The sequence below is a fragment of the Amblyomma maculatum genome, chromosome 6 (assembly GCF_055883805.1).
Source record: "Amblyomma maculatum isolate TAMU_Amacu chromosome 6, ASM5588380v1, whole genome shotgun sequence".
Lineage (NCBI taxonomy): Eukaryota > Metazoa > Arthropoda > Arachnida > Ixodida > Ixodidae > Amblyomma > Amblyomma maculatum.
In genome coordinates, this window is record NC_139349.1 from 93746563 (window position 1) to 93770431 (window position 23869).

At 46.2% G+C, this 23869-nt stretch overlaps 1 protein-coding gene across 1 annotated transcript in view; it reads left to right on the forward strand.

Annotated features, from left to right (window-relative positions):
- Positions 1-533: 533 nt before the first annotated feature.
- LOC146186252 (kin of IRRE-like protein 2) overlaps positions 534-23869 on the forward strand; it is a 40668-nt gene continuing 17332 nt past the window's right edge. Inside the window, exons 1-7 of the mRNA XM_084608017.1 lie at positions 534-644; positions 794-872; positions 2613-2809; positions 4377-4535; positions 12563-12836; positions 20048-20383; positions 22091-22360. Of these exons, the coding sequence (XP_084464143.1) occupies positions 534-644; positions 794-872; positions 2613-2809; positions 4377-4535; positions 12563-12836; positions 20048-20383; positions 22091-22360 (1426 nt within the window). The remainder of the gene's footprint in view (positions 645-793; positions 873-2612; positions 2810-4376; positions 4536-12562; positions 12837-20047; positions 20384-22090; positions 22361-23869) is intronic.

Below are 23869 nucleotides of genomic sequence, written 5' to 3' on the forward strand. Positions count from 1 at the left end.
TTAGGACGCAACGCGAGCGATTGTGTGGCGCAACGGAAGAAGAATCGAGCACATCGAACCTTATTTCACAAACCACCTCCGACGACAACGAAACCGGAGCCGAGTGCCTCTTATGTGACGCCGTAAATCACTGCGCACATTTCGAAAGCTCCGTAAATCTCGGCACATCGCCTTGCAAGGCCACGTGGCGCTACGGCCATCGCCTCAGTTCTCTTAGGGTGACGCATTCTTTCAGCAGACGTGCTGGCTATTCTTCCTCGCACGGGTCATGCAGTGCCGATGATGAGCCCAGAGAAAACGGAAATGGGAGTTCTTAAACTCGCGCAGCAAGTGCGAAGAAACGAGCTCAACAGAAACAATGACAGGAAGGCAGATAACCGTGGCTCGGTGGGAGAGCAAAGAAACGACAGTCGTGAGACTCTAGAAGGGAGCGTCGCGAACCGCGAGCTCCAGAACCCTTGCTTCCGTGGATCGGATGTCCTGTCTGCCTCCCCAGGAATGCTCCGTTATAAGTCTCCTCCGTTGTCCGTTGGATGTTGTCCTCTCCGGGAGGAGAGGACAACATCCAAGAGTGTGAGAAGCTACTACGGGAACGCGTGTGCGCGCGCGAGTGCTCGCCCACCGCCACCGCCGTGGCAGAACATGTCTCCGTCAAGATCCTGTGAAGATAACGCCCTATCTCGACGGCACGCTAACGCTTGGCTGAGCCTGAAATGCTCGCTTGGATAGATGGATGCCCTCTGCGTGCGGGAACTCCTCCGGTGAGCACCGCGCTCTCCGCTTTCTCTCGCAGGGCGCCGCTGCCGTCGAGATAAATTTGGAAGGGCGGCCCCCTCGGTCTATCCACGTGCTCTTCCTCTCCGATGACGATGGTGAGGAGAAAGAACAAGAACGTGGTACCTGCTGCTGTTCCAAGCTGTCAAACGGCCTGGAAGAATTTCTCCCTTTCACATCGCCCTTACTCTTCGTGCTCCGCTGCGGCCGTGGCGGCCACTTTTCCTCGGTTGTTGTTATCGCCGGTGTGGTGTTTGCTTTACGGCGGGTCCCCAGAGTACTGCGTCAAGCTGTTCTCGCCTTCCTTGCCTAAGCTTCTCTCTTTGCTCGCGTTTGTAGCTGCTGGCACTCTTCTGCACTTCTCAGGAAAAGCCGGCCGTCGTCCTTTCTTTCCTCCTCTACGACGAGGCCCGTTCTTCTGCCTCCTCCTGCTGCTGCTACTGGCCTTCTTCCCTGTGTCCACGAACGCGTGTCTCCTTTCTGGGAATTCCAGGCGTGCGAACGGGGTTACACTCAGAAGTCGCGAGACAACGTGCGCCATTGAGTCTGATTTGCCGACGGAAAGCTTTGCTTGCTTGCTCGTCGTGGGCTCCTCCTTTTAGCCTCCCCGCTTTTTGAAACGACGTCTCTCTTTTTATGTCTTTTTGAGAAGGGAGAGGTAGAGTAAGCATGTCCATTTGACACGCCTATTCGTGGCTTTGCACAGTCGGCAGACTTGTTTTTTTTAACGCCGCGGAGGGGTTGCTTAAGCAAACTTTATATCGGAGATAAGGAGTACCGCACACACGAGAAGTTGACGTGAGAACTCTTGTTTCAGTGCTCTTGATGTGTGTGCGCAGTTTTCTTCCGAGACCATGAACCTTGAACGTGCTCAGAGTACAACGATAGTGCATAGGAAGAGCAAAGCTTGTGGCTCGGGCATCAGATATATCCAGAGATAGCAATCGCCGAAGCCATCACGCGTTGCAAACAATCTGAACACGAAATCGCCATGCAAAAAGACAATCAAACCTAAGTCTCTGATTTCGTTATGCCCTACTCTTTCCGAGTGCTTGTAGCACCAAAAGAACCGCAACACGCAAAAGTTATCAATTGGATTCCGGGTTCCAGGATAGAGAAGGTGATCAACAAGTGCATACCCTTCCCGAGAGACAACCCCAGTTGTCTTTCCCTGGAAGGAGGAATGTGTTCCAACAATCAAACGCTACTGTCTCAGAGGAATGAGATGCGTACTACAGAAAAACTATGGGAAGCAGACAGCAGCTCCCCGCCCCCTTGCACACACATTCTCCAGCTGATATATATATACTTCCACCATAGACACGCGTAAACAAGCACACTGCTTAATTGCACTATTTTAACCACTTCCTCAACCACCCATTTCCTCAATATGCCAGGCATTCGGTGTTTACCCGGGTGTTATACAATGACATGGAGCCTCAAATCTCTCTACCACTTAAGCCTCCCATCCGTTCTTCTTTTTTTTCTGCCGGCGATGTTCATTCCGCACAATTAACGCACGCTGAGTTGGGAGGTCACGTCACTTCGCTTTGCCAGGCAGTGGCGAGATTGAGGACTTTGTTTCTTGGTTGTCCTAAGCATGAAACCCGCTAGACGGCTAGTACGCACACTACATTGCTTCCGCGTTCACAGTAAATAAATAATAGCGAGGGAAACAAAGCAAGGAAAGGTAGGAAGAAATGTCCTGGTAGGAAATGAAGTACGGAGATACTAATAGGGAAATCAGGCGGAAGAAGGCACTGCAGCGGACGTGCATTGGGAGAGGGGAACCCTGTCCGTGGCGCTCCTGCGGTGTCGCCCGCTCCCTGGTCGCCTAGGCCGCTCCGAGCGGCAGCGTACCCGGACGACACGCACACAAGGGCCGCGGCCTCGTGATGACGACGCCTTCCGCACCCCTGGCAGCCGCAAGTCAAGCGAACGCAATCGATTCCAGGAGCCCTCAGGGGGACAGCCGTGGTTAATTGCCAGTTCCGTGCTGGTAAACAGAGTAATTTACTCCCAGACTCCTTACACCGTAAGCTTCGCCTGCCTCCCCAAATTTCCCATCCTCCCTACGCCTTCTTCTCACGGCATTCCCTAGCTGTGCATTGCGGGGAAACACATTTGTTTATAGCAGGGGGTGGGAGTTGCGCGGAGAACCAGAAGCAGCGGCGCCTCGAGGTCCTTTACTTTCCGTTTTGGCGCGGACTTCCTTGGAGGCACGGGGGTGCGAGGCGCGCCACAACCAACGACGCCTTCTTCTCTTCCCTGTCCTTTCTTCTCCCTTTCTTCCCAATCATCCCCATCTTCCCTGACGTTGTTTGTCTGGTCTGTTTGTTTTGGGCTTCGCGCGTGGGTGGAGCAGCGCAGTGGGGAGCTCGAGCGCCGCATAACGGTTGCCGGTGGTGTATTAAGTCCAGCTGCTGCTGCTGCACCCGCAGCTTCGAGTGGTTGGCGGCTCAAAGTTGCTGCTAGAGAGCGAGGGGTTAATAGAGAGGAGGAATAGAGTGGAGATAGTGGAGGGGGAGCGCGCGAGGCACGAGCCTCTATTAGTTACCAGCGACATCGTTAGTTACCAGCGGCTAAGTAAACTCGTAAAACTCGCGAGTCACTGATGAGCGTGCCGCGCTGCTGCCGCCGCCGAGAAAGCGAGAAAGATCGTTCAGCCGCAGCCGCTTCCACGAAGTTAGGCGTTGGCCCTCGCCCTGAAGCGGGGGGGGAGGGGGGGGGGGGGGGGTATCAGAGTAAGAGCATCCTTATTATCGGCGTCAGTGCGCCCACTTGAACCTTCTTTATTCGGCACTCCTTAAGATATTTATATATACGCGGGCTATATAAGGCTCGCAGTAAACCGGCGGGTTCGATCGCTTTTCCATAACCGCGGACGGCATGTTTTGACTGCTGATTATTATTAAAAATATGTTGCCATCTTGTGGAGTGGTGCTGAGGTCATTGACTTCAAACTGCCCAAAGTATCTGAAAGCGTGTTTATATATATATATATATATATATATATATATATATATATATATATATATATATATATATATATATATATATATATATATATATATATTAGACCGACCTCCAGGCTGTGTGCAAATGCACTGAAACTGGTAAATCGTTTCGCGAGTGTTATTTCGAGCGTGGTATGCTCACGTGTGGAGCATCCGCCTTGGGGAAAGTGGAAAAGTGCCAAGGCCGTTCTTGCGTTCTTTGCAACGTTCGAGAATGCCTTAAAGTAAATAGACTGTCAAGTTAAAATATGTTGACTCTGTATATAGCGCCCTGTTACAAAAGCATCAGCGGGAGAATGCATTTATTTAATAACGTGCGTACTCATGTTTCATCGCAGAGCAACGGAAAGTAAAAGGCTTCTGGTGATAACATGTGATCAGAGATGTTCAGGGGATGTCAACGGTCTATAAGACGAAGTCAGGAGGTCAACTAGTCAGAACTGCTCTCCTGATTGATGATCACATTTACTATATCTGTTGAAGCCTTCCAGAGTGCGAAGAGATCACAGCTTCTTCCTTTGTCGCCTAGCTCTACTCATTTTTTGTTTCTTCAACAAGACATTGTGCAGCTCATCTTAACAATAGCGTCTCTTTTTCTTTACCTTCTTGTCAGGATCGACATTGGGAGCAAGGAGCTCGGAAGCGCTGCTGGTCGTTGTGATATGCGCCGCCTTCTCGGTGGCAACGTCAGCGTCTCCGGGCTCACGAGGCTCGGCAGCCAACAACGTCGAGCCGCCGGAAAAGGTATGCGCCCTCACACTCCTCCTCGTGCGTTCTGTAGAGAAAATCTATTGTCATTCAACGTATCGTTTCTTCTACATGCACCAGGCACAACAAGTTCATGGATCATGAAAGGTTCATTAAATACGAACGCTGTAGCGACCACATCGTCAAGGTGCAGGCTTGGTGAGACTATACTCTACGATAAGAGGTAGTCAAGGATACCTGCAGTAGTCTGCGATTCCTTGCTAAAACATTCAAGAGACGAATCATAATGCGTGATAAATGATCGATACAAGAAAATTAAAACGGTGGATCTGAAATTTAATATGCAAAAAACTAAAGTTCAACAGCCTCAGAAGGGAAGAAAAATTTACAATAAACAGTGAGGAGATGGAAGTAAGGTAATAGGATAATATGTCTTCTTAGGACATTGTCAATACGGAGAATGAGTTTGAAATATTTAAAAAGATTAGAATCGGGTGGCGCACGCACTTTCCAGGTAATGTCAGACAGTGAACATGCGTTACTTGTGTCCAGTATTAAGAAAACAGTATTTAACGGCAGCTGTATTTTATCAATACTCCCTTGTTGGACAAGGGACGTCGAGGCTAACCAAAAGGGTCGAACTTGAATTGAGGACAATGCTCGAAGTTATGAAAACGAAAAAAGCCGAACGTCAACAGACACGAAGAGAGCAGCGTAGATCAGAGAAAAAACGCGTGTTGATGCCACTCTATATGACTGAAATAAAGAATAAATAGGCGTGGGCACCGGGTCGTGTGATGCGAAGGCTAGGTAACCGATAATCGTTAAAGGTAATATATACGGGCTTATAGGAGAAGCTAATCGCGTAACAGGCACGGCAGAAAGTCAAACGGGTGGATGACTTTTGGCAGTCAGCAGGTTTTGAGGATCATCTGGCGTCTGCCGGCATTGGCCTTCACTCTATACAGTGGACGCAGTTAGAGTAGTAGCAGGGGTGGTGGTGATGGTGGACGACTGTCTTCTGCAGACGCATTCAAGGCACAGCGATGTGTTGTGAAGATGTACATTAGTTTAAAAAAGTAAAATAAAAAATAAGGGTGCATCTCAGACATGCCGATCGTTCTAAAGTGCAACGGTGTTCTGCTGTTCACTTATTTTCAAAGCCTTTTTAAGGGAAATAATTTTTTTTTAAGTCATATTTTTCAATAATCGTTATTGGTAGGAGCTTTGTTAAAGCAGCTTTGTAAAACGGCTGTCGCTCGTTATAATAAGGCTATGTCACATAATAATGATTGTATGCATGATGTGTTCTTTGCGCCTGCTCGTCAAGCAAAGCCTACCGAATAATCAATGACCAGGGTTGCTAAAGGTTTTTTTTTTTCTTTTTTAAAGTTTTCTTTTTCCTAAAATTAGACCCAGGAAAACAAAGAAGTTCACCATGTCTTAAAACTTTTTTATCCCGTTTAAACCGCCTAGATATCCGAAATGCGAAAGAAGCATGCAAGCCCATTTCACGATTGGCTCCTCGAATCTGGGGAGTTACCTTGTTCTCCGTGTGAAACAGAACGCAGGGTTAAATAGAATGAAGCCATCACTCGCGGCCAACTCATTAAAGTAATTTAATATTTAACAGCTCACTTTGTTGCATATGTGACCTCATCATCGTGTCGGGAGCAGTCAGTACATATCAAGAGTAATTGCTGATGTGGTGCCAATGAAATGTACTATCATTTAAGCAATAATTGGTCACCTCGCAATTAAGGTGCATGTTGCAAGGTATTGAGTTCGACGGCCTTTTGTTTGAATGGGCTTTAATGCAATGCGGACTAGCTTAATTTTGTTTTGCTTCATTTTAACTGGTAAGCGTTGAAACAGCGTGAAGCTGAAGCTACGAGGTCAATGCAGGAACACTGATGCATAAAATCTTCACATTTCATGCACTAGTTATCAAGTTAGTGTTTTAATGTCTCACTCTGGCCTATCAGACCAACTCTTTGTACTGGGTCGCCCCGCTTTTTATCGGCGCGAAATAAAGCTGTGTATCCGAATCGCTTAATAAACATGTTGGATCGATCGATTCCGGCACGCAATAGCTGGAAGACGCTGCCCGATAATACAGCAGAGGCGACTTAAGCTCATTATTGTACCGAGTTTCTCAGAAATAACGTTTGAGTCTCGGATGCATAAATAAATCTTTAAGTCATCAGTTGGGTGCGATTATGACGTTATCACGGCGCTCTTCTTCGTAAAGAAAAAAACAAGCACCTAGTTAAATGTGTGTTACGGAGAGAATAAAAAAGGAGATTTCTAATTACTCGAAGCTTCTTGATACCTAAGGGAGGCCGTGGCGCAATTCGATTTCGACATCAGCTGAAACGGTAACATAAGCTAAATTAAACCTTCAACATATCAAGGTGTACATCGGCTAAGCTCAAGTAGGCTTGCTATGGTCCCGGTATGAATTGTTCGCTGATTTCGCGGCGGTGAGATGCCTGTAAAGAGCAGATAAATCAGAACTGAAAGCAATGCAATGCCCAGCTTCAGCCGGATGGATTTCTCCGCCTCTGTCGACACTCCCCTGCAGTCTTCTCTATCTATTTTCAATCCTACATCTATTGCACGGCTGTCGTCCAGAACGAGACTGGATGGGTATTGACAGCGTCTGAATAAAATTGCTCGCTTGAGAAGAGCATTACTAGATGCTGTGGTGACATGTTTCTGATCATTAGCATGAGATCGATAACATAAATAGTGAAATTATTCTTTACAAGAAGCAGCTAAGTCCTCTCTTTTAAAAAAAAAAAAAACAGCTCGTAATTCGGGGATATTTGCATGCTAAAATACGACGGCTACCTATACGAGTCACATCATAAAGGAGGCCTTTGAGCACCGCTGTTCATGATGATAGAAAATAAATTAAAATAATTTACCTACAGAAAGGGTCACCTCACCTTAGGCACCATGCTGCCTCAGCAATGCAAATAAAGTAATACAGAAAATGTGATATTGGAATAAACTCATAATGAATAATGGTATAGATGACATGAAATGAAAAACAAATGAAATGATGCGACATTAAAGGCAAGGAGACACGACGGACGTGAATTCTACGACAAGAAAGAAGGCCAATAGCGGACGGATTGAGTGAAAAGCGTTTATTTCCTGATATGGGACAGTCGCCAGCAAAAGTTTACGAGTCGCGTATACTCGGAAATTAATTTTTTGTAGCGTAGGCTCGTGGCCTAGTCTTCGGCTCTAGATAGTAGCCGATAGAAAATGCGCACCCCCATTCTTCCGCCAATATATCATCGTTCTTTATCTACAATTTATTTATCGTTTTCATTCCCTTCCCCGTGTCCCCATAGTGTCGAGTAGCAGCCTAGGGCCACGTTGTGGCTGGTCAACCAGCCCGCTTTTCTAGTCATTGAACCGTATTTTGTTTTCTTGCTCTATGTTACTGCTCGCTCAGGTTTGATGCGGCTAGCGTGTATGCTGAAGCAATTTTTCCCAGCACTTTTATTTCACACTTTCATTTCCCATAAACGTTTCCTGCCGACTGTTTTTAACAAATAAATAAATAAACACACAAAAAAACAAGATCAGTAAACAAAAAAAGCAAAATAATCTAGAAACGTGGATACTGCGGCCCTACGCAGGGAAAGCAATGTCTAGCACGCATAATTATAGTGGAGGGCAACTACGCCATAAAAAGAGTGTTTTCGCTGCGCACCGGCAAGGCTGGGCGTTTCTACAGCATGGACTCCGAAATGCTGCAAATGTGGATTGTAATCTTAGCGAGGTAAAAAAAAAAAAAATCTCGCATGATAAAAAAAAAAGTTGACAAATAATTTCGTTGCGCAGTGACCCAGTGGTTTTTAAATCTGATGAGAACGCATACATTACGACGTCTTTCTGCATAATCTCTCTACTGCACCTATTTATACTCCGAAAAAATCATACCGGAAGACGCCTGCGTACAAAAACATGCATCTCGCGAAACCGTCATACATGAGTAGCGTGGAAAGAGAGCCCAATTTCATCTATGGAAATAAAAACATAGAATGAGTCCATCCCTGTCTTTCAAGCAACAGCAATGGGCCGGGATACAACCCTGCATTTTGTTCATAATTTCAGTCGCCTTTGAAAGCTTTAATAGTGGAGCTTCATCTTGTGATCCCCCGAGGCGCGCAATACTCTTGTCCTTACTGCATGACCGTCGTTAAGGGCACGAGTGCTGAGTACACGTGAATGTTGTTGAATATATTTTGAGACGGCTGCATTTTTTACCACATCGGATAAAAAGCGTTCGTCTAAAGTAAACCTCCGCACAGTCGTGCTTATCCAGCGATCGCCGCATGTTCCAAAGACAAACACCACCGCTGAAGACATAGAAGGAACTGCACGATGTTGTTCAACCAGTGGTAGCAGGTTATAACATTCTATTAAGCTGAAGCGTGGCTGGACGGAAACGGCTGATATGGAGCACCGCCACTTCGCTTTCAGGTTCTATCTCCGCAGCTCCGAAAGCACAGACAGTGGTCCGAAACAGGAGCTGTGTATAGGCGCAGAAAACGCATGAAAACGGAACCCAAAAGGACAAGCAACAAGATGGCGGTGTGTGCCGAGTGCGAGCCCCCCTTTTATCGCCCTACTGCACGTCTAACATGGGCCGAGAGCTAGGCTTCTGGGTAGGAGTTAGACCGTGACGCGATGGGGATCCCAAGGCGCCGACTTGAGTGAGAGCACTTACCGAAACGAATCTAGGACCTTGAAAGGTACCACGCACTGACGACGCAATGGCCGCAGCACAGTGTATGTACCTCTTGCACAAGACATCCGCATGACTTCTACTATGCCGGTCACAGCGGGCCGTCTGTACCTGTGTGCTGGAGAACGGAAGTCCCCAATACAGACAAGTGTTGCAGGTAGGTAAATACAAGCGTGCACTCTACGAGAAACAAAGTTTGAACGAGAGAGGTTTGTGCTGACAGCGTGTTTGGCTGTTCCTAATGTACTGCATCACCGTCAGCAGAGATCCTCGTCACTCATAACAAACCGTGTAGCATCCTGACATCATCCGTGGGGTAATCTTTTATTTACGTTTCACTCTTGCTTATCTCAGAATAATTTACGTTGACTTACCCTTTCAATGGCCACGTGTCCAAGCCAGTTAATGCCGGCTATTTGTTTGTTTGTTTGTTTGTTTGTTTGTTTGTTTGTTTGTTTGTTTGTTTGTTTTTTTTACGCGTACACCCTCTGCGAAAAATAAAGAAGAAAAACATGGAGCCCAAGGCGGATTTCCTCCGAGCCGCACTGTGGAGATCGTAATGGTTCAGCACTGTTGTATATCTCCTGGTGTAAAAAAAATAATAATTGGCCCTGACTTCTCCAGTGGGACTTGCGCGAATGTTGCTGCACAACTTCCGCGTTAACGCGTGCTGGTCCCCAAACTTTTGTTAAAGGTCTACATTTCAACGCCATCGCGTAAGTCCTCTCATAGTGAAGCTCTACATTGTGCTAAGATTGCGAAAATAAAGGCTGTGAAATAGAAAGCGTTCCTGTTCGCTTCCTTACCCACTGTTTCAAATGCGTTTTGGTATAATAAAGCAGTTTCTACCCACATTGCAAGATATTAAAGTCGTGGGCCAGGCATAATTCGCACTTGGAGGCGACATTTCTTCAAGCGTTGGGTAGCGTGCTAACGTTCGCAGCGGTAAGCGCTCTCAGACACAGAAAAACAGGGGCTTTTTAAATGGAAACATACCTCGGAGAACTACCTAAGCGAAACGAAGTGTACAGAGCCTGAGAAATTATCTGGCAGTCAATGATACATTGAAGCCAGCTGTGGCATCCGCTGCATGACACAATGGCTCTCAGTTGAGGCCGGTGATAACACATGCATGCCTTATCTTATATGGGACTTAGTGAGACATCTTAGTAAGGCGCTAAGTTACGGCCACGAAGTAAGACGACGTAAGCCGACTGTAGCGCCTCGCCGATAATATGGCGCAGCCACCCGACGCTCAGCGTTTTCCACCGGTCTCTCCCTTCAATGTTCTTCTCCCGGATATAGCGCCATTATTTCACTACCCCTCCTCGCATATACGATTAGGCCAACAGTGTTTACTGACGTTGCGTGCAGAAAGAAATGCAGCGGTGGTAAAGGTAGATTCATACGCCTGACCATCGATCCTTGCATGCCCGCGCACCAGATGTCACGTGACTTTTCATTTCATCTCCTTGAGTTTGGCGTTTTAACCGCGATTGTTGGTGAGCATATATCATGACAAAATACTACTTGCATGCTTAATCCGACTATCGCCACCTGCAAAGACGAAGGTCGGAGTAGATTAAATGAATCGAATTGGACAGGAACGCGGTGTTTCTCCCTATGCGCGCTATGTGAACCGGCCGCACGGCCCTCGCAGAGGGCTACTGGATGCCACGCGAAGATAGTTCCACGTTCTGACAGTACGTCGTAGGTGAGGGAAATCTCAAGCTGAACAAGACGGGCAGATTACTCTCCATGTACACTAAAAATGTCGATTTTGCTTGTAGAGAAAACTCGCTGCGTTGCTGAGAAAACTGATGTTCATGTCCCCGAAACCCGTCCACATTGAAAGCGATTTCTATGACGCTTTCGTGATAGAGCTCTCCGTCCAATCGGAGGTGCCGCGGCGAAGAGCGCAAACGAGGGCAGAAGCCGAAACTAACCAGTCGGCCCAGTGTCAGGTTTGTTTCGGTGGGACCGACTAGCGAAAGTGGAATATCACGTGCCGTTTGGTTCGCGGCCCTCGTACGCACCCTCGTGTGAATGAACCGTTCGTGAGCGAGAAAAGCAGGAGGCAACCCAGAGTGGACCGACGACGAGAAACTTTTAAAACCGGCGTAGTGGAAATAGGAGCACGCGCTTCAATAAGCTGCACGCGGCCTAGGGAAGTACTTCGCTTCTTATGGGGAAAAGTCAAACTTTTTAAAATATATTTTAAAATAACTTTTTAAAATCAAATAAAATAAAATAAGCAAGGTCGCAGGCTGCACGCCTGAGACTTCGCAGCCACATGACTTGCGATGCATCCCTGGCATTCTCTTGGTTTGTCCGGCCGCCGATTAGTTAAGACTTCTGCTGTGCAGAAGCCAGAATTTGCGGCGCGGGCATTTCGTGAGTGACAATTGTTATTATGCACTGCAGTTTTTGCGAACAGTCAACGGTACAGTGTCATATCGCCGTGGGTCGTCTGAAAGCGTCAACAGATATTTCGGCTCTAAAGCACTTCTGAATTCAATCGAAAAAGCGACAAACACCCCTGGGGAAAGCGTTAATGGTGGTTTGAAGGAATTAGTGTGTTAAACAATTACTATAAGGGCTTAAAAAAACAGATTTGCTTAAAAGCGTGTCACAATGCACGCTTAAAAGCAGCACACTCCAAGGGAGAAATGATCAATTGCTTCCATACTATTAATGCAGAAAAAAAAAGAAAACGAAAGGTATGATCAAAAATGGGATTCTAACTGCTATTATTCTAACTGCTATTAACGCTCTCCGACTGCTCCACAGTAACAGTGATGGGCACTGCTAAATGTGTTCTTTTCCGTTCACACGAATATTCCATTTTCGCTATGTGTAAATCTCGAACGCCTGCAGTGTACCGTTTACAGCTGCAATACAATAAAAATAATAACTTTTGTGGGTGTGGAGACAATTGGACGTTGAGTTCAACGGGTGGTTGTCTTAGTCCAGGGCAGCAGTGGCCATGGCTGCGGAACATACCAGGTCGACCTAAAGCCCTTGAATACGAAGATATAGCATCAAGGTCCTCGCTATTCTGTATGTGTATGACTTCCCTGATTTTCTGTCAGGCCTACATTGTGGGAAAGCGTTACACGCATGACAGTTGGCAAGATTGCCGACGCTGATATGGAGAAAGGCTTTCAGTAGGTCTTCAAATGGTTTTAAGGTTTTCAATGGTCCGACAGCTCAAAACTCCTGTTGCTGTCTGACTTTAGTTATATTGGGACCACCTTATTCCGCTTAACGAGCGCTGTATGGTGTCCTGGTGCAGGTGGTAAACCCCGGCGAGAGCCTGAGCATTCCATGCTTCCTTGAGACACCCGGCGGCAGTGTGCAGTGGATGCGCAACGGGCACCCCGTGGTGCTGGACGTGGGAGGCGCCGGTGGCGCCAGCCGACGCCAGTGGAACATCTCTCGCGACGGCACCGCGGCGCTCACCATCACTCAGGTGACGCGAGCCGACGATGGACTCTGGGAATGCCGAGAGTTCGCGGACGACGACTCTGTGCGCCGGGTAACCAAGGTGCTCAAGCTGGTCGTCACAGGTGAGTGCTCATGGCACAAACTTGGAGGAAAAATTACGATATTTACACCATTGCAATGCGATTTTTTGAACCACTTTACTGACAAGGCACTTCGCGGTACATTGAAACCAGGCTTCGATTATAGCGCGAAGTTTTCTTTTCTATCGTTTTTGTTTTCTTTTCGCTGCTCGCCAATATAGCTCTATCAGTAAGTTCACGGGTTCTAAGGTGAAACCAGCTTTGGGGCACCTTCGGGGCCTTATTAAGAGGTGAGGTGAAAAACAAAAATTGGCCTCAGCTAGACCAGGATATACGTAGCGAAAACATGTGTACTGGCGCTGGGCTGCCTACTACTCTCCAATCCAATCTAATCCAATCCAGTGTAATCCAATCTGGTCTAATCCAACCCGATCCAGTCCAATCAAGTACAGTTCATTCCAGTGAAATACAATCCACCCAATCTTGTCCAATTCAATCCAAACCTGTCCAATCCAATCCAGTCCAATGTTATCGAGTCCAACCCAATCCTGTTCAATGCTAAGTACACGCTCGCCCGAAATGCGCCGCTGACAATAGCATATCAACATCACTACTATCATCCTCACGCTAGAGAACGACAATTAAGATGCGCTACTCACTAAGTCTAGCTATGTTGTTGTTGCATTAAAGACGAGACATCCTCTGGTTGCTTCTTGATTGCCAGATTTCGCGGTGAGCGCGCGTCATCCACCAGCTGCGGCGGTTGCTAGGCAACGCCTCTGTGCCCCCCACCAAGCGAAACTCCTCGTTTGTGGCCAATGCAGCTTTCTCTACAAAAATAAATGGCAGTGAGGGAAGACCTGATAGTGGCACAATGCAGCAACGGACGACAGCGCGGTGGCGGCAGCAGGCTTCACAGCTACAACGTGATTCTTCACGTTGTGTTAAATTAGATCGCACATGGTTAAAGTTATGATCTCCCTTATGATATGGAGCTCGCTTATAACCGTAATTTTTTTTTCTTCGTTGTCGGGTTATTTACATGTAAATACAGTACCATTCAGGGACAGACAGATGAAAGCGCACAATTTCGAAGGCTAGGAGACATGAAAGCATTGTCTCGTGTAAAACTGGCGGTAGCAGTCTGGGTATTCGTAAATGATCGAGAAAATGACTCTGAGGCGAGAGCTGGGCACCGACTTTTTTAAAGCCACCTTTGAGGTGCTCATTGGTTGCAACTATACAGCGCAGACACTTCCTACAAATAAAGCGCTAGATAACCTCCGACTCAGCACAGCCGCAGACAAGCTCCCTTGCTGAAAATGCGACCTTTATTTTGAATCTATGGTGAACTCTGTAGGCATAAATTGTTCAACCCTTAAGCGCTGTGTTCATTGTGGAGACAGTGAGCTTCAAGTAATGATTCAGGTGTTATCTTCCTTTCAACAATATATATATATATATATATATATATATATATATATATATATATATATATATATATATATATATATATATATATATATATATATATATATATATATATATATATATATATATAAATAATAGAGCGAAGGGTACGGTTCATTTAAAGAAACATTTTATTAGACTGGACGTTTCGATCCGAGACCGATCTTTCTCAAGAGTGAATCTTCTTGGATAGTGTTGCTTAAAAAGCCGCAACACTATCCATGAAGATTCACTCTTGAGAAAGATCGGTCTCCGATCGAAACGTCGAGTCTAATAAAATGTTTCTTTAAATGAAGCGTACCCTTCGCTCTATTATTTTTTAAGCGGCCAAGTACGTTAAATGTTCTCGCATCCTATATATATATATATATATATATATATATATATATATATATATATATATATATATATATATAATAAAAAGACAAGTTATAAAGGCAGATATGTGAAATTCGGCGATGGAATGATGCTGCGCTGGCTTATTTTTACGTTTGAACTAGCATCTTCGAAAAGAAAAGGCCGCATTGTGTTGTTCAAATAGGCTGACATCACAACGCCTGCCTCTAATACGAAGTTGCTCGGAGGCTTGCGCCTTCATTTTTAGTTTCTTTTCCAGTCTGGTCATAGCATTCGCCAGCAAAATGAAGGAGCCTGCCTGTCTTAGTAACTGATGTGCTTTTACGCGGCAGGAAGGACGTAAATACTTTAGGTCACGGCGCAGTGAAGCTATCAAATTAATTTCGCTCCGACGGGTTTTTGAGAGTGTACTAATATCTTGGTACGTGAACGTTTCTTCCTTTCTTTTCGTTTAAATTCGTCGACGCAGAAAGGACAAAGTGCATTTGCTGACAGCCATAAAACCAGTAGCAGGACGTCGTAACCTGAGCTACCTCGGAGTATAAATGAAATAAAACTGGCTTCGGTAGGAATCGTTACGAAAGCTGCAACATCAGTTGGCGAGCTGCATGAGGGCTTTAGTGACGCAATACGTAACCATTTCCGCTGTTGATGATGTAGCCAAGTCGTGAGCCAATTACGCTGATCGCAAAAGTCTGTATCGAGAGGAAGAAGCCAACTAAGCACCGGGACGGGCACTACACGACGGCTCACCTCTGTTTCGCGGACTTCCTAGTGCTTTCTCGTGTTCCCTACTTACATTTTTCCTTTCCCCTTTGCGAGTGCCCCAGCGTAGAGAAACTAAAGGAACACAGGAGGACGTTACGTCATCTCCTAGACCGTCGCTGCGACGGAATGGAATCAAGAATGGCAGAAAAGGAAGGAGACGTCACTTTGACTTAATTGGATCAGGATAATAAGGAGTATATTCGGGAAGCTTTGGGAGCGAGAAACGCAAAAGTATGTTTACTCTGCGAGTAATCGAATGGAGCAAATGCGCGGCGGGCATCCGATTCCAGTTCGGCTGACAGACGTGCTCTTTCGTGTGTTTACCCTTTTTCGGTAATTCTTTTCCTCGGTGGGGCGCACGCGCGGAATCTGAGAGCTCGCGGGAAACAAAGGGGAAATGGAAGAGGACGAAAGAGCGGCGTGCGGACCAGATTGGGACGAGGCCGAGATAAATTAAAGACCTTCCCCCTCTTCCTTCGGCCGCCGGAAAGGGGAAACCTAAGAAGTGCGCACTCAAACGGAGAGGTTGGAAAGCACGCTTCATTGTACTTCGCGCTCCCCAAGTGCGCGATCGACAGTTCGAGTTTTGCCGGACCCGTGGCCGCCGTTGCGCGCGGCGCTGAAGCGTCGGATTGTCGCTGCTCGAAAGAAAAATTTCCAAGCCATGCGGAAGCTCATGAAGACCACTTGTGGAGATCTGCGAAGCCCGATAAAAACAGGGTAGGGTCCAATTTAAAAAAAAAAAAAAAAGAAAAGTTACTTTTATTGTAAGCAAGCTTTAAAGTAAATTATTTGCAAAAAACGTTTTGAAAAATTATTTTACTGTTTTCACAGCGCTGGGGCATTTCATTTCTAGTCCAAGCTTCTGACCTTTGCTTCCCAGTATTCAAAGAAAAACTGAGGCGCATTCTTTCTTTTCTTGTTGCGTGAATTCGAGATTTGTGAACGTACGATTTGTGCTTTCAAGTGTGTAAGCCACAGTTTTCAAAACGTCGCGATAGCTTGCGTGCTATCATGCGTATTTGCTTGCTACTGTTTTTTAGACTTTATAAGAAAAAAAGTTGTGTATGTCAAGTTTCTAATTTTATTGTGCGATACTTTCAGCGTAATATATACACGCCGCCAACACATGAATATGGGGCGTCAGTATGCCGTTGTCGAGTAGTAATTTATATGTGCAGTGCTCCTATGATCAAGAGGTACAGCACTTTAAATATTGTGACTTCGTTATCAGACTTATTTTCCTTCTCGTTGGAGACATGGGAAATGTGCATAAGGCCAATTGGAGTAAGAGTTTAAAGACGCGGCTACCGGAAGCCGCTGCTGGCAAGGGCTTCGTTTTAAATGTGCTATGTAAACCCCAGTTACTCTCAAATTCTTCCTCTTTGCAAGCACGCCTCTAGCAGATAGTAGTTTGCTGGTGGCATGGTCGGGCATTGATATGTCGGCCGTTACATGACCCAGCACTTCAAAAATTGAGCAGTTCGACGCTGTCGAGCATGGATATCTAGCGTTAGTCGACTTCGGTTATAACAAATATGCATATAATTATTCGTTATAACCGAGTTCGCGTGATTTGCATGCATCTTTGTTATAACCAAAGTCGCATGTTCGTTATATCCGATGTCACGTGGTATGCGTGCATAGTCGTTATATCCGACGTCACGTGGTATGTGTGCATCGTCGTTATAACTAAGGTCACGTGTTGGTTATATGCGAGGTGAGGGGTAGATCCAAAAATAACGCAAAACTCGCAAGCTAATCAGTAGAGTTGAAACTCTAACAGTAGCTCAAATGCAAGATGAAGAGTTTGTACAAAGATTACACAGTCATGACTTACGGTTCATAGTCACTATGCAAAAGTAGTTTAATTCAGCATCTTTCAGGATAACTTAATGTAATGTAACGGTTAAGTACTCACACATCTAACCGTCTCTTTTCATTTCTATTCCATTAACAACTCTCTTATAGCACAGCAAATTGTAGAAAGCAAACTATCCGTAGCATCATGGACTGGCAGACTCACGCAGGAACATGGCCGATGTAATAATGAGAGCTCTCAAGGGGCGCTATTTCGTAAAGTCCCTCGATAAAGAGGCTTTACTATTTCGCCGTCTCAGAGGCCATCTAGCGTAGATATTCGAGTTTAGAAGAGCAGCAAGCGTATTCAGAGATGAAGTCTCATTATTAAAACAGCGCTAGACTTACGGCCACAGAGAAAGGCCAGATGCGAACACGATCGCTGATATCATTCCGCGTGTGGCCAATGCACGCTGCATGTTCAGAACGCACAAGCTCTCAACGGCACGCTCTGTAACGCTTGCTATAGGCTGAGTTTCTCTCTCACTGCAACTCTTGAATAGGCGTCTTTGTGGGGGCTACGAGTCTAATAAAACTTCGAAATGGACTTGAAGCTTTTTCCTTCTCGAACAGAGGGCGCTTCTGAAGGCACACGCATGCGCGTCCTCAACGTGTGAAGCATGGTGCGTGGTGTTTCGCTGTTTTGGGGCAGCGGGAAGGCGAATATGATTTGAGGTATGCCGAATTTTGCCTGAAAAGTACCACTCGCATGCAGAACCATCTAGTTTGATCTGTTAAAAAATTTCTAGGCGTAGGTCACCACGCATGCTGTACATCATGCAGGAACTGGCGCCTTATACAGAATTTTACACGAGAAAAATATTTCTCCTGACGAGCGTTTATCAAGATTCTGCGTACATTCCCTTCAGACTGCTATAGCCTAGCGCAGGAAACTGCAGCCTCGCGTAACGTACTTTTGTTCCTTTGCACTCACGAACCAGAGGAAACAATTCACCAGCATAGAAATTACAACGACGACAGCAGAGTCAATCAGAAAGGCTTCTGTAATCGTATTTACATCGTATTTACTTAGTGTTGGGTGAAGAAAGATGCCATAACTGAAATCACAGTGCGCTTGCTTGATGAGCAAGCCGCGCCCAAATATTCAGTGAGATGTGCTTTTGAACGGAATACTTTGAACACGTTTGTCTCCAGCACACAGCTCAACAAAAACCACACATAAGCGTCACCTTCTCCGAACAAATGGCTGCCTAAGTGCGATCAAAAATTTTTATGGCTATATAGAAGGATTTCTTATTTATGTTTAAGACTAAAACCTTAATAGATACATTGCGCAAACTTCACTGTGGCGTTGTCGTTGTAGATTCAGTGGTTGTTGTGGAAAAACATGTATGGGCGTCCATTAGAATGGCATCCGTGTACGTAATCACTAACGAACCTCTATGCTGCGCCAGATGTAATCTCTTTCGTATCAAATTCTTGACTTAAACGTTCTTTGTGCAGCGTTTCAGGTGCTGTCGTTCCATTTCGCTTCATGTTTGGCATGAATCTGTAATCAGGTTGGAAGACAGTTTGCGATTGAGATTCAAATCATTTACGTATATACCTCCAATTTTAGACGTGTCTTCTGGCGGGCTAGTTCTTCTTCTGGCGGACCTCTGCCAGATTTTTCCGGAAACCAGACCCCACTTCCGCTTCTTTTGAACACTGTTATCGCCCTAAGCATTTTTTTTTTTTTTTAACGTCGTCATTCGATTGAAAATAAAGGTTTAAGTGGTAACGAAATTAAGCTGTATGGAACGCGATATATACACCAACTGGTTATTATATTACCTGCGTATCAGGATTTTTTTCCCTTTAGTTTTCCTATGGTTCACGCAGCACTTTCCTGGCCCTACAGAGGACCTTGTCACTGCAAGTCCTGCTGATGATTAAAAACTTTCAGCTTGAAAAGAACAGCTTATAAGCCTCGCCAATATCGATCCGACCAGAAATAAATGTATTGCTTTTCTCGAGATCAAAGGCAAAAGAAAGGCTGAAAACGGATTTGTTTGCTCCCACTTTTAAGAATCAGTTGAAAGGTGTAGCGCGCAGCAAAATCGCAATAGCAAGGGCGTCTGATCAGGCTACTATCAGTTAACACCTTGCTGTGCTACAGGAAAGAAGGCGGCACCACGTTTCCTCTCCTAATCTTTTTTTTTTTTTTTTTTTTTCATGGGCATGTCGAAAGAGGGAGAAAAAGTGATAATGAAAAAAAAAACAAGGTGGGGTTGAGTCAGGTTCCCGTATCTGCTTTCCCAGGAAAGCTGTACCGGACTATCCACATGAGTGCATGCGCGTATTCTCGCTGATTTCGTCGCTTTGCTCCGTCATACGGCTCTTATTCACACGGCGGTCGACGCTCGCGCGTTCGCGTTAAAACATTGGGAGGGTGTACGTCGATTTAGAACATTAATACTCACAAAACAGCATGTTAGGAGTCTCTCTAGTGAGCCTGGGAAAGTCAGTAAAAACGTTTTATTCAATAACCGTGGCCCTCCGCCCGTATAGTAATGATGCAGGGAGTGCGGCAAATATTGAAATTATAGGCCGGTAATTCTAGCATAGTGGAGAAGGGCCACAAGCATATTTTCGCCAGTACTTTTGGAGTAGGCTAAGCTCCTGTAAGCAGACACTGCCTTTTTTTTTTTTTTTTCATATAAAGACTTTTTGTCTCTTTTTGTGGCCGGCACCTCCACAGTAGGTGGGATGTCAATGGTATTTGTTCTAGTGCCGCATTTTAGATATGTTGCAACTTCAGTGTATCTTTAAGTGTTCGCGATCCTTCTTCCACGCAGGCGCTCCGGAGGAGCCATTCCTGACTCTAGGCGGCGAGAGGCTGCACGATGGCACGCGCATCACCATCCAGGAGCACGAGGAGGCCGAGGTGGGCTGCGTGGCTCGCCGCGCAGTGCCCGCCGTGCGGCACATGCACTGGATACTGGGCGAGACCAACATGACCGCGTCAAGCCAGCTGTTCGTCGAGTTCTCGCCCCAGGAGGACTCGTACACCACGCGAAGCCTACTCAGTCTGAACGCGTCGCGCGACCTTCACGGCCTTCGACTTTCCTGTCACGTGTACCATGTCTCGTGGCCTACCTCGACGGCGGTCGCTGCCACGCTCGACGTCCTCTGTGAGTGTGCGGCACGTCAGCCATTCAGGACCCAGTTGCCCGCTGACAGCAGTTAACCTTAACTGGTTAATTTCTGTGACCTCCCTGCTCAGTTGCAAATGGGGAAAGTGGCTTGCTTTGGCTGTGCTCAATATCGGGCTACAAGCTTCACGCGCAACACGTGGAAACGCACATGTTACGTGTGTTTCAGGTTTTGCCCGCTATATTTGATTTCACTACGATTTCCAACGTTGACCCATTTACTTCTTCCTCGAGAAAGCTACAAACCTGGACACTTTTACACTTTGATCTTATCAAGGATAAGCGGGTAATTTACTGTTTGCATAATTGGCTTTTTTTTTCTAAATAACGCATTTATGGATTAAAAAGCTCGCAGATAAAGAAATCAAATTTCGCAGTAATGTACGACCAACATGTTTGGAAGTAAATATCAACAAACTAAAACTTTAAAATCTGGTTATCCAGAAGCAAAACAGTGTTATTTCTCGAAACTTGTGAGCAAGAAATTACCAGTGTGACTCTGGCGGTTGCCAGGTGGTAATTGGCAGGTGAAACGGTCGGTGGCGGGATGTGTGACGTAACGTGACCACGTAGCATGGGCGAGTTGACAGGAGCTGCTGGTTCGGTCAGCTCCTGTCAAATGGGAGAACGTGATCGGAATCAAACCCGAGATCTTTTATTTAGACAGGCTACCTCGGGGTCAGTCTTACACGTTCGTACGGCTTCTGTTTAGGCGAGAATTGATAAGTCTGTCCGGCTTTCGTTGACATAATGTGGTAGCTCGCAACGGTATCCTAATGAGGATAGTATATATGGGATAAGAAATGCACAGTTAATGGTTTAGTGATTAGACGAGTGCGTGTAAGCGAACGACGATCCGCAAGGGAATCGTATACGGAAAGCATCAACACTGTCGCGTGACACAGGCGGAGCTTAAGCGTCCCTCGAAGTTGTTTTTGTCAATCTCCTCTGCGAATAGACAAAGCAGCGTTTGCTCCGCTAAGACTCGTTTGTGTTGCACCGAGTCTAAAGGAGGAAGACATGGAGAAGTAAGGTTTGGTTTGGTTTAAGGGGTTTAAACGTCCCCAAAGCAACGGAGGCTATGAGAGACGCCGTAGTGGAAGGTTCCGGAAATTTAGACCACCTGGTGTTCTTTGGAGTGCACTCACACCGCACAGCACACGAGCGTCTTGCTTTCCGCCTCCATCAAAAACCGATCACCCGGTCGAGATTCGATCCCGCATCCTCTGTCGAGCGGCCGAACCACTGCACCACCGCTGCGTGGCAAGAGAGAATTAAGGGGAACTTTATAGACATCATTCAAATCGCAACACTATCTTACCAAGATATGGCAGGGAAGACTTTACAGCACACTTTAGTACCGAAGAATAGAAGCGCATAGTCAGTACCCAGCTAGCAATTACTTCCAATATTTAATGTCGGCTAATATAAATAGGGACCTGTCAATGCAGTTGTGGCCGCGTCTAAACACAAGCTTCGCTAATGTCGCATGTTTGATAAAAAAAAAAAAAAACACGTCGATTTCATTTCTTGCAAGTGAGACATACTCCAATTGTTGTTCCATGTTTTTGTGTTTTGTTTTGCTTTGTTTTGTTTTGTTTTTTATCCCTCTGTCGCCTATTCTCCTGTGTTCAGCCTCACACTAAGCTGACGGCGGCGCCTCTCTTTTTTCATGTGCCCGCACAGACGTTCCGTCCTTCTCGATCTCCCGGGAGCCGGGCTTCGGGTTCCCGATCCTGGAGAAGATGCCCGTGTCGCTGCACTGCGCGGTGGACGCGAACCCGCCGTGCGCGCCTCGCTGGCTCAAGGACGACGGGCCGCCGCCAGTGCCGCAGAGCCCCGACGGCTTCCTCAACTTCTCTTCCATCGAACGCCAGCACGCCGGCTGGTACCGGTGCGCCGCCGTCCACCGCCAGGGGACGTTCGCCTCCTACGGATACTTCCTGAACGTCCGATGTAAGTGCAAGCAAATTAACAAAACGAGTGTATATGAAAGTTTGTTTTCTCGACACGATTGCCGCCAAGACTACAACTAGAGGGGTAAGAAAATAGGAGAGAGAGAGAGAGAGACATATAACTTTATGTTCATCCTTCAGAGGATTTGACAGGGAATCATGTAACTAACTCACGATAGGGAGGGATCCCTAGCCGTCGGCCGGGATCTCCTGCTTGGGGTCGGTAGCCATCAGTGTTGCGTTTCATGCATTTGTGGTCTCTATGTTTTTATTTTCTGCAACATCAATATGAGCGTACATCCCTTGTTTTCCTTCCATTATGATGATAATAAAGTTTATGCGGACTCTATACTGCTAAAGTTGATAGAAACAGTCGAGAGACTTCAAGTGTGCGTGCTAGCGCTTGAGATCGCCTCCCGATTTTTAGACAAATTATGCCGCAGTCATTAGAAAATGAAACTTTTCCAGGCTGCGTTCGTGTTCCGCACAGTTAGTGGTCATTTGTACGTAAAAAAAAAAAAAAGAAAAAGAAAAAAAAAACATTTATAAGCGGCCCTGGCGAGAGTTCGGGATTAGAACGGCGGACGCACTCGTCGTTTCCGTCCCGTTGATGCGCATGAACATCGACCGGCTCTCTGCAGGATTTAAGTTCCCGCTCGTCCGAATCTGGGCGTATTATGAAAGGACAATAAATGACCGAACTTATCCAGATTTCTTTTCCGAAAGACTCCCGTATTGCAGTGTCGTAATGTAGAGGCCAGTGAGCTTTAATGACTCCGTTTTGTTTAATCCTCTCCACTCAATGGTTAAAAAAAAAAAAACAGAAACAAAGAAAAGCTCAAGCTTATCGAGCGCCATCCATAAACTGCTTACTGCGCGCTATTGAGTCCGTCTGGTCTCTCATGACCGCGGTGTCATTTTCAATGTCCACGAATATCTGTTTGCATTTGTAATTGTCAGATTTCGCAAAGACGTAGCTTTTCTCGTGCCTACAGCGGTGCGCGGCAACTGCGTTCGATCCGTACCTCCTCTTCTCATTCCCTTTAATACGCCGCACCGAGGCGCCGTTCTCGTTTTAACTACGTGAGGTTTATTTTTTGCAGGCCGTGACAATTTCGAAGCCAAGAGCCGCGCTCGGATCCTGCTGCTGATACTTGCAGGCTTGATAGTTCGACGAGACGATAGATTGCGGTGCGACACAGGGCTATCTGCGCTGAAATTATGCTTAAAAACGCAAAGCGATGCTGGTCATCTCGACTGTCAGGCTACCTGTTACTCCAGCAAAATGGAGTTTTTCGTGTATAAAATGAATAACTGCAGGCACCAAGCTCACGGTACAAAAAACGGGGGAGCGGGAAGAGGTAAGAGAGAAGAAATATTTTCGGAGAGTTGAAAGTTAAGAAAGAAACCTAGTATGATGCTGCGCCCAGCCATTGTGGCAGCTTGGTTATGGCTTTCAACTGTGTTCTTTTTTTTTTTTTTTTTTTTTTTTTTTTTTTTACAGTGGCTC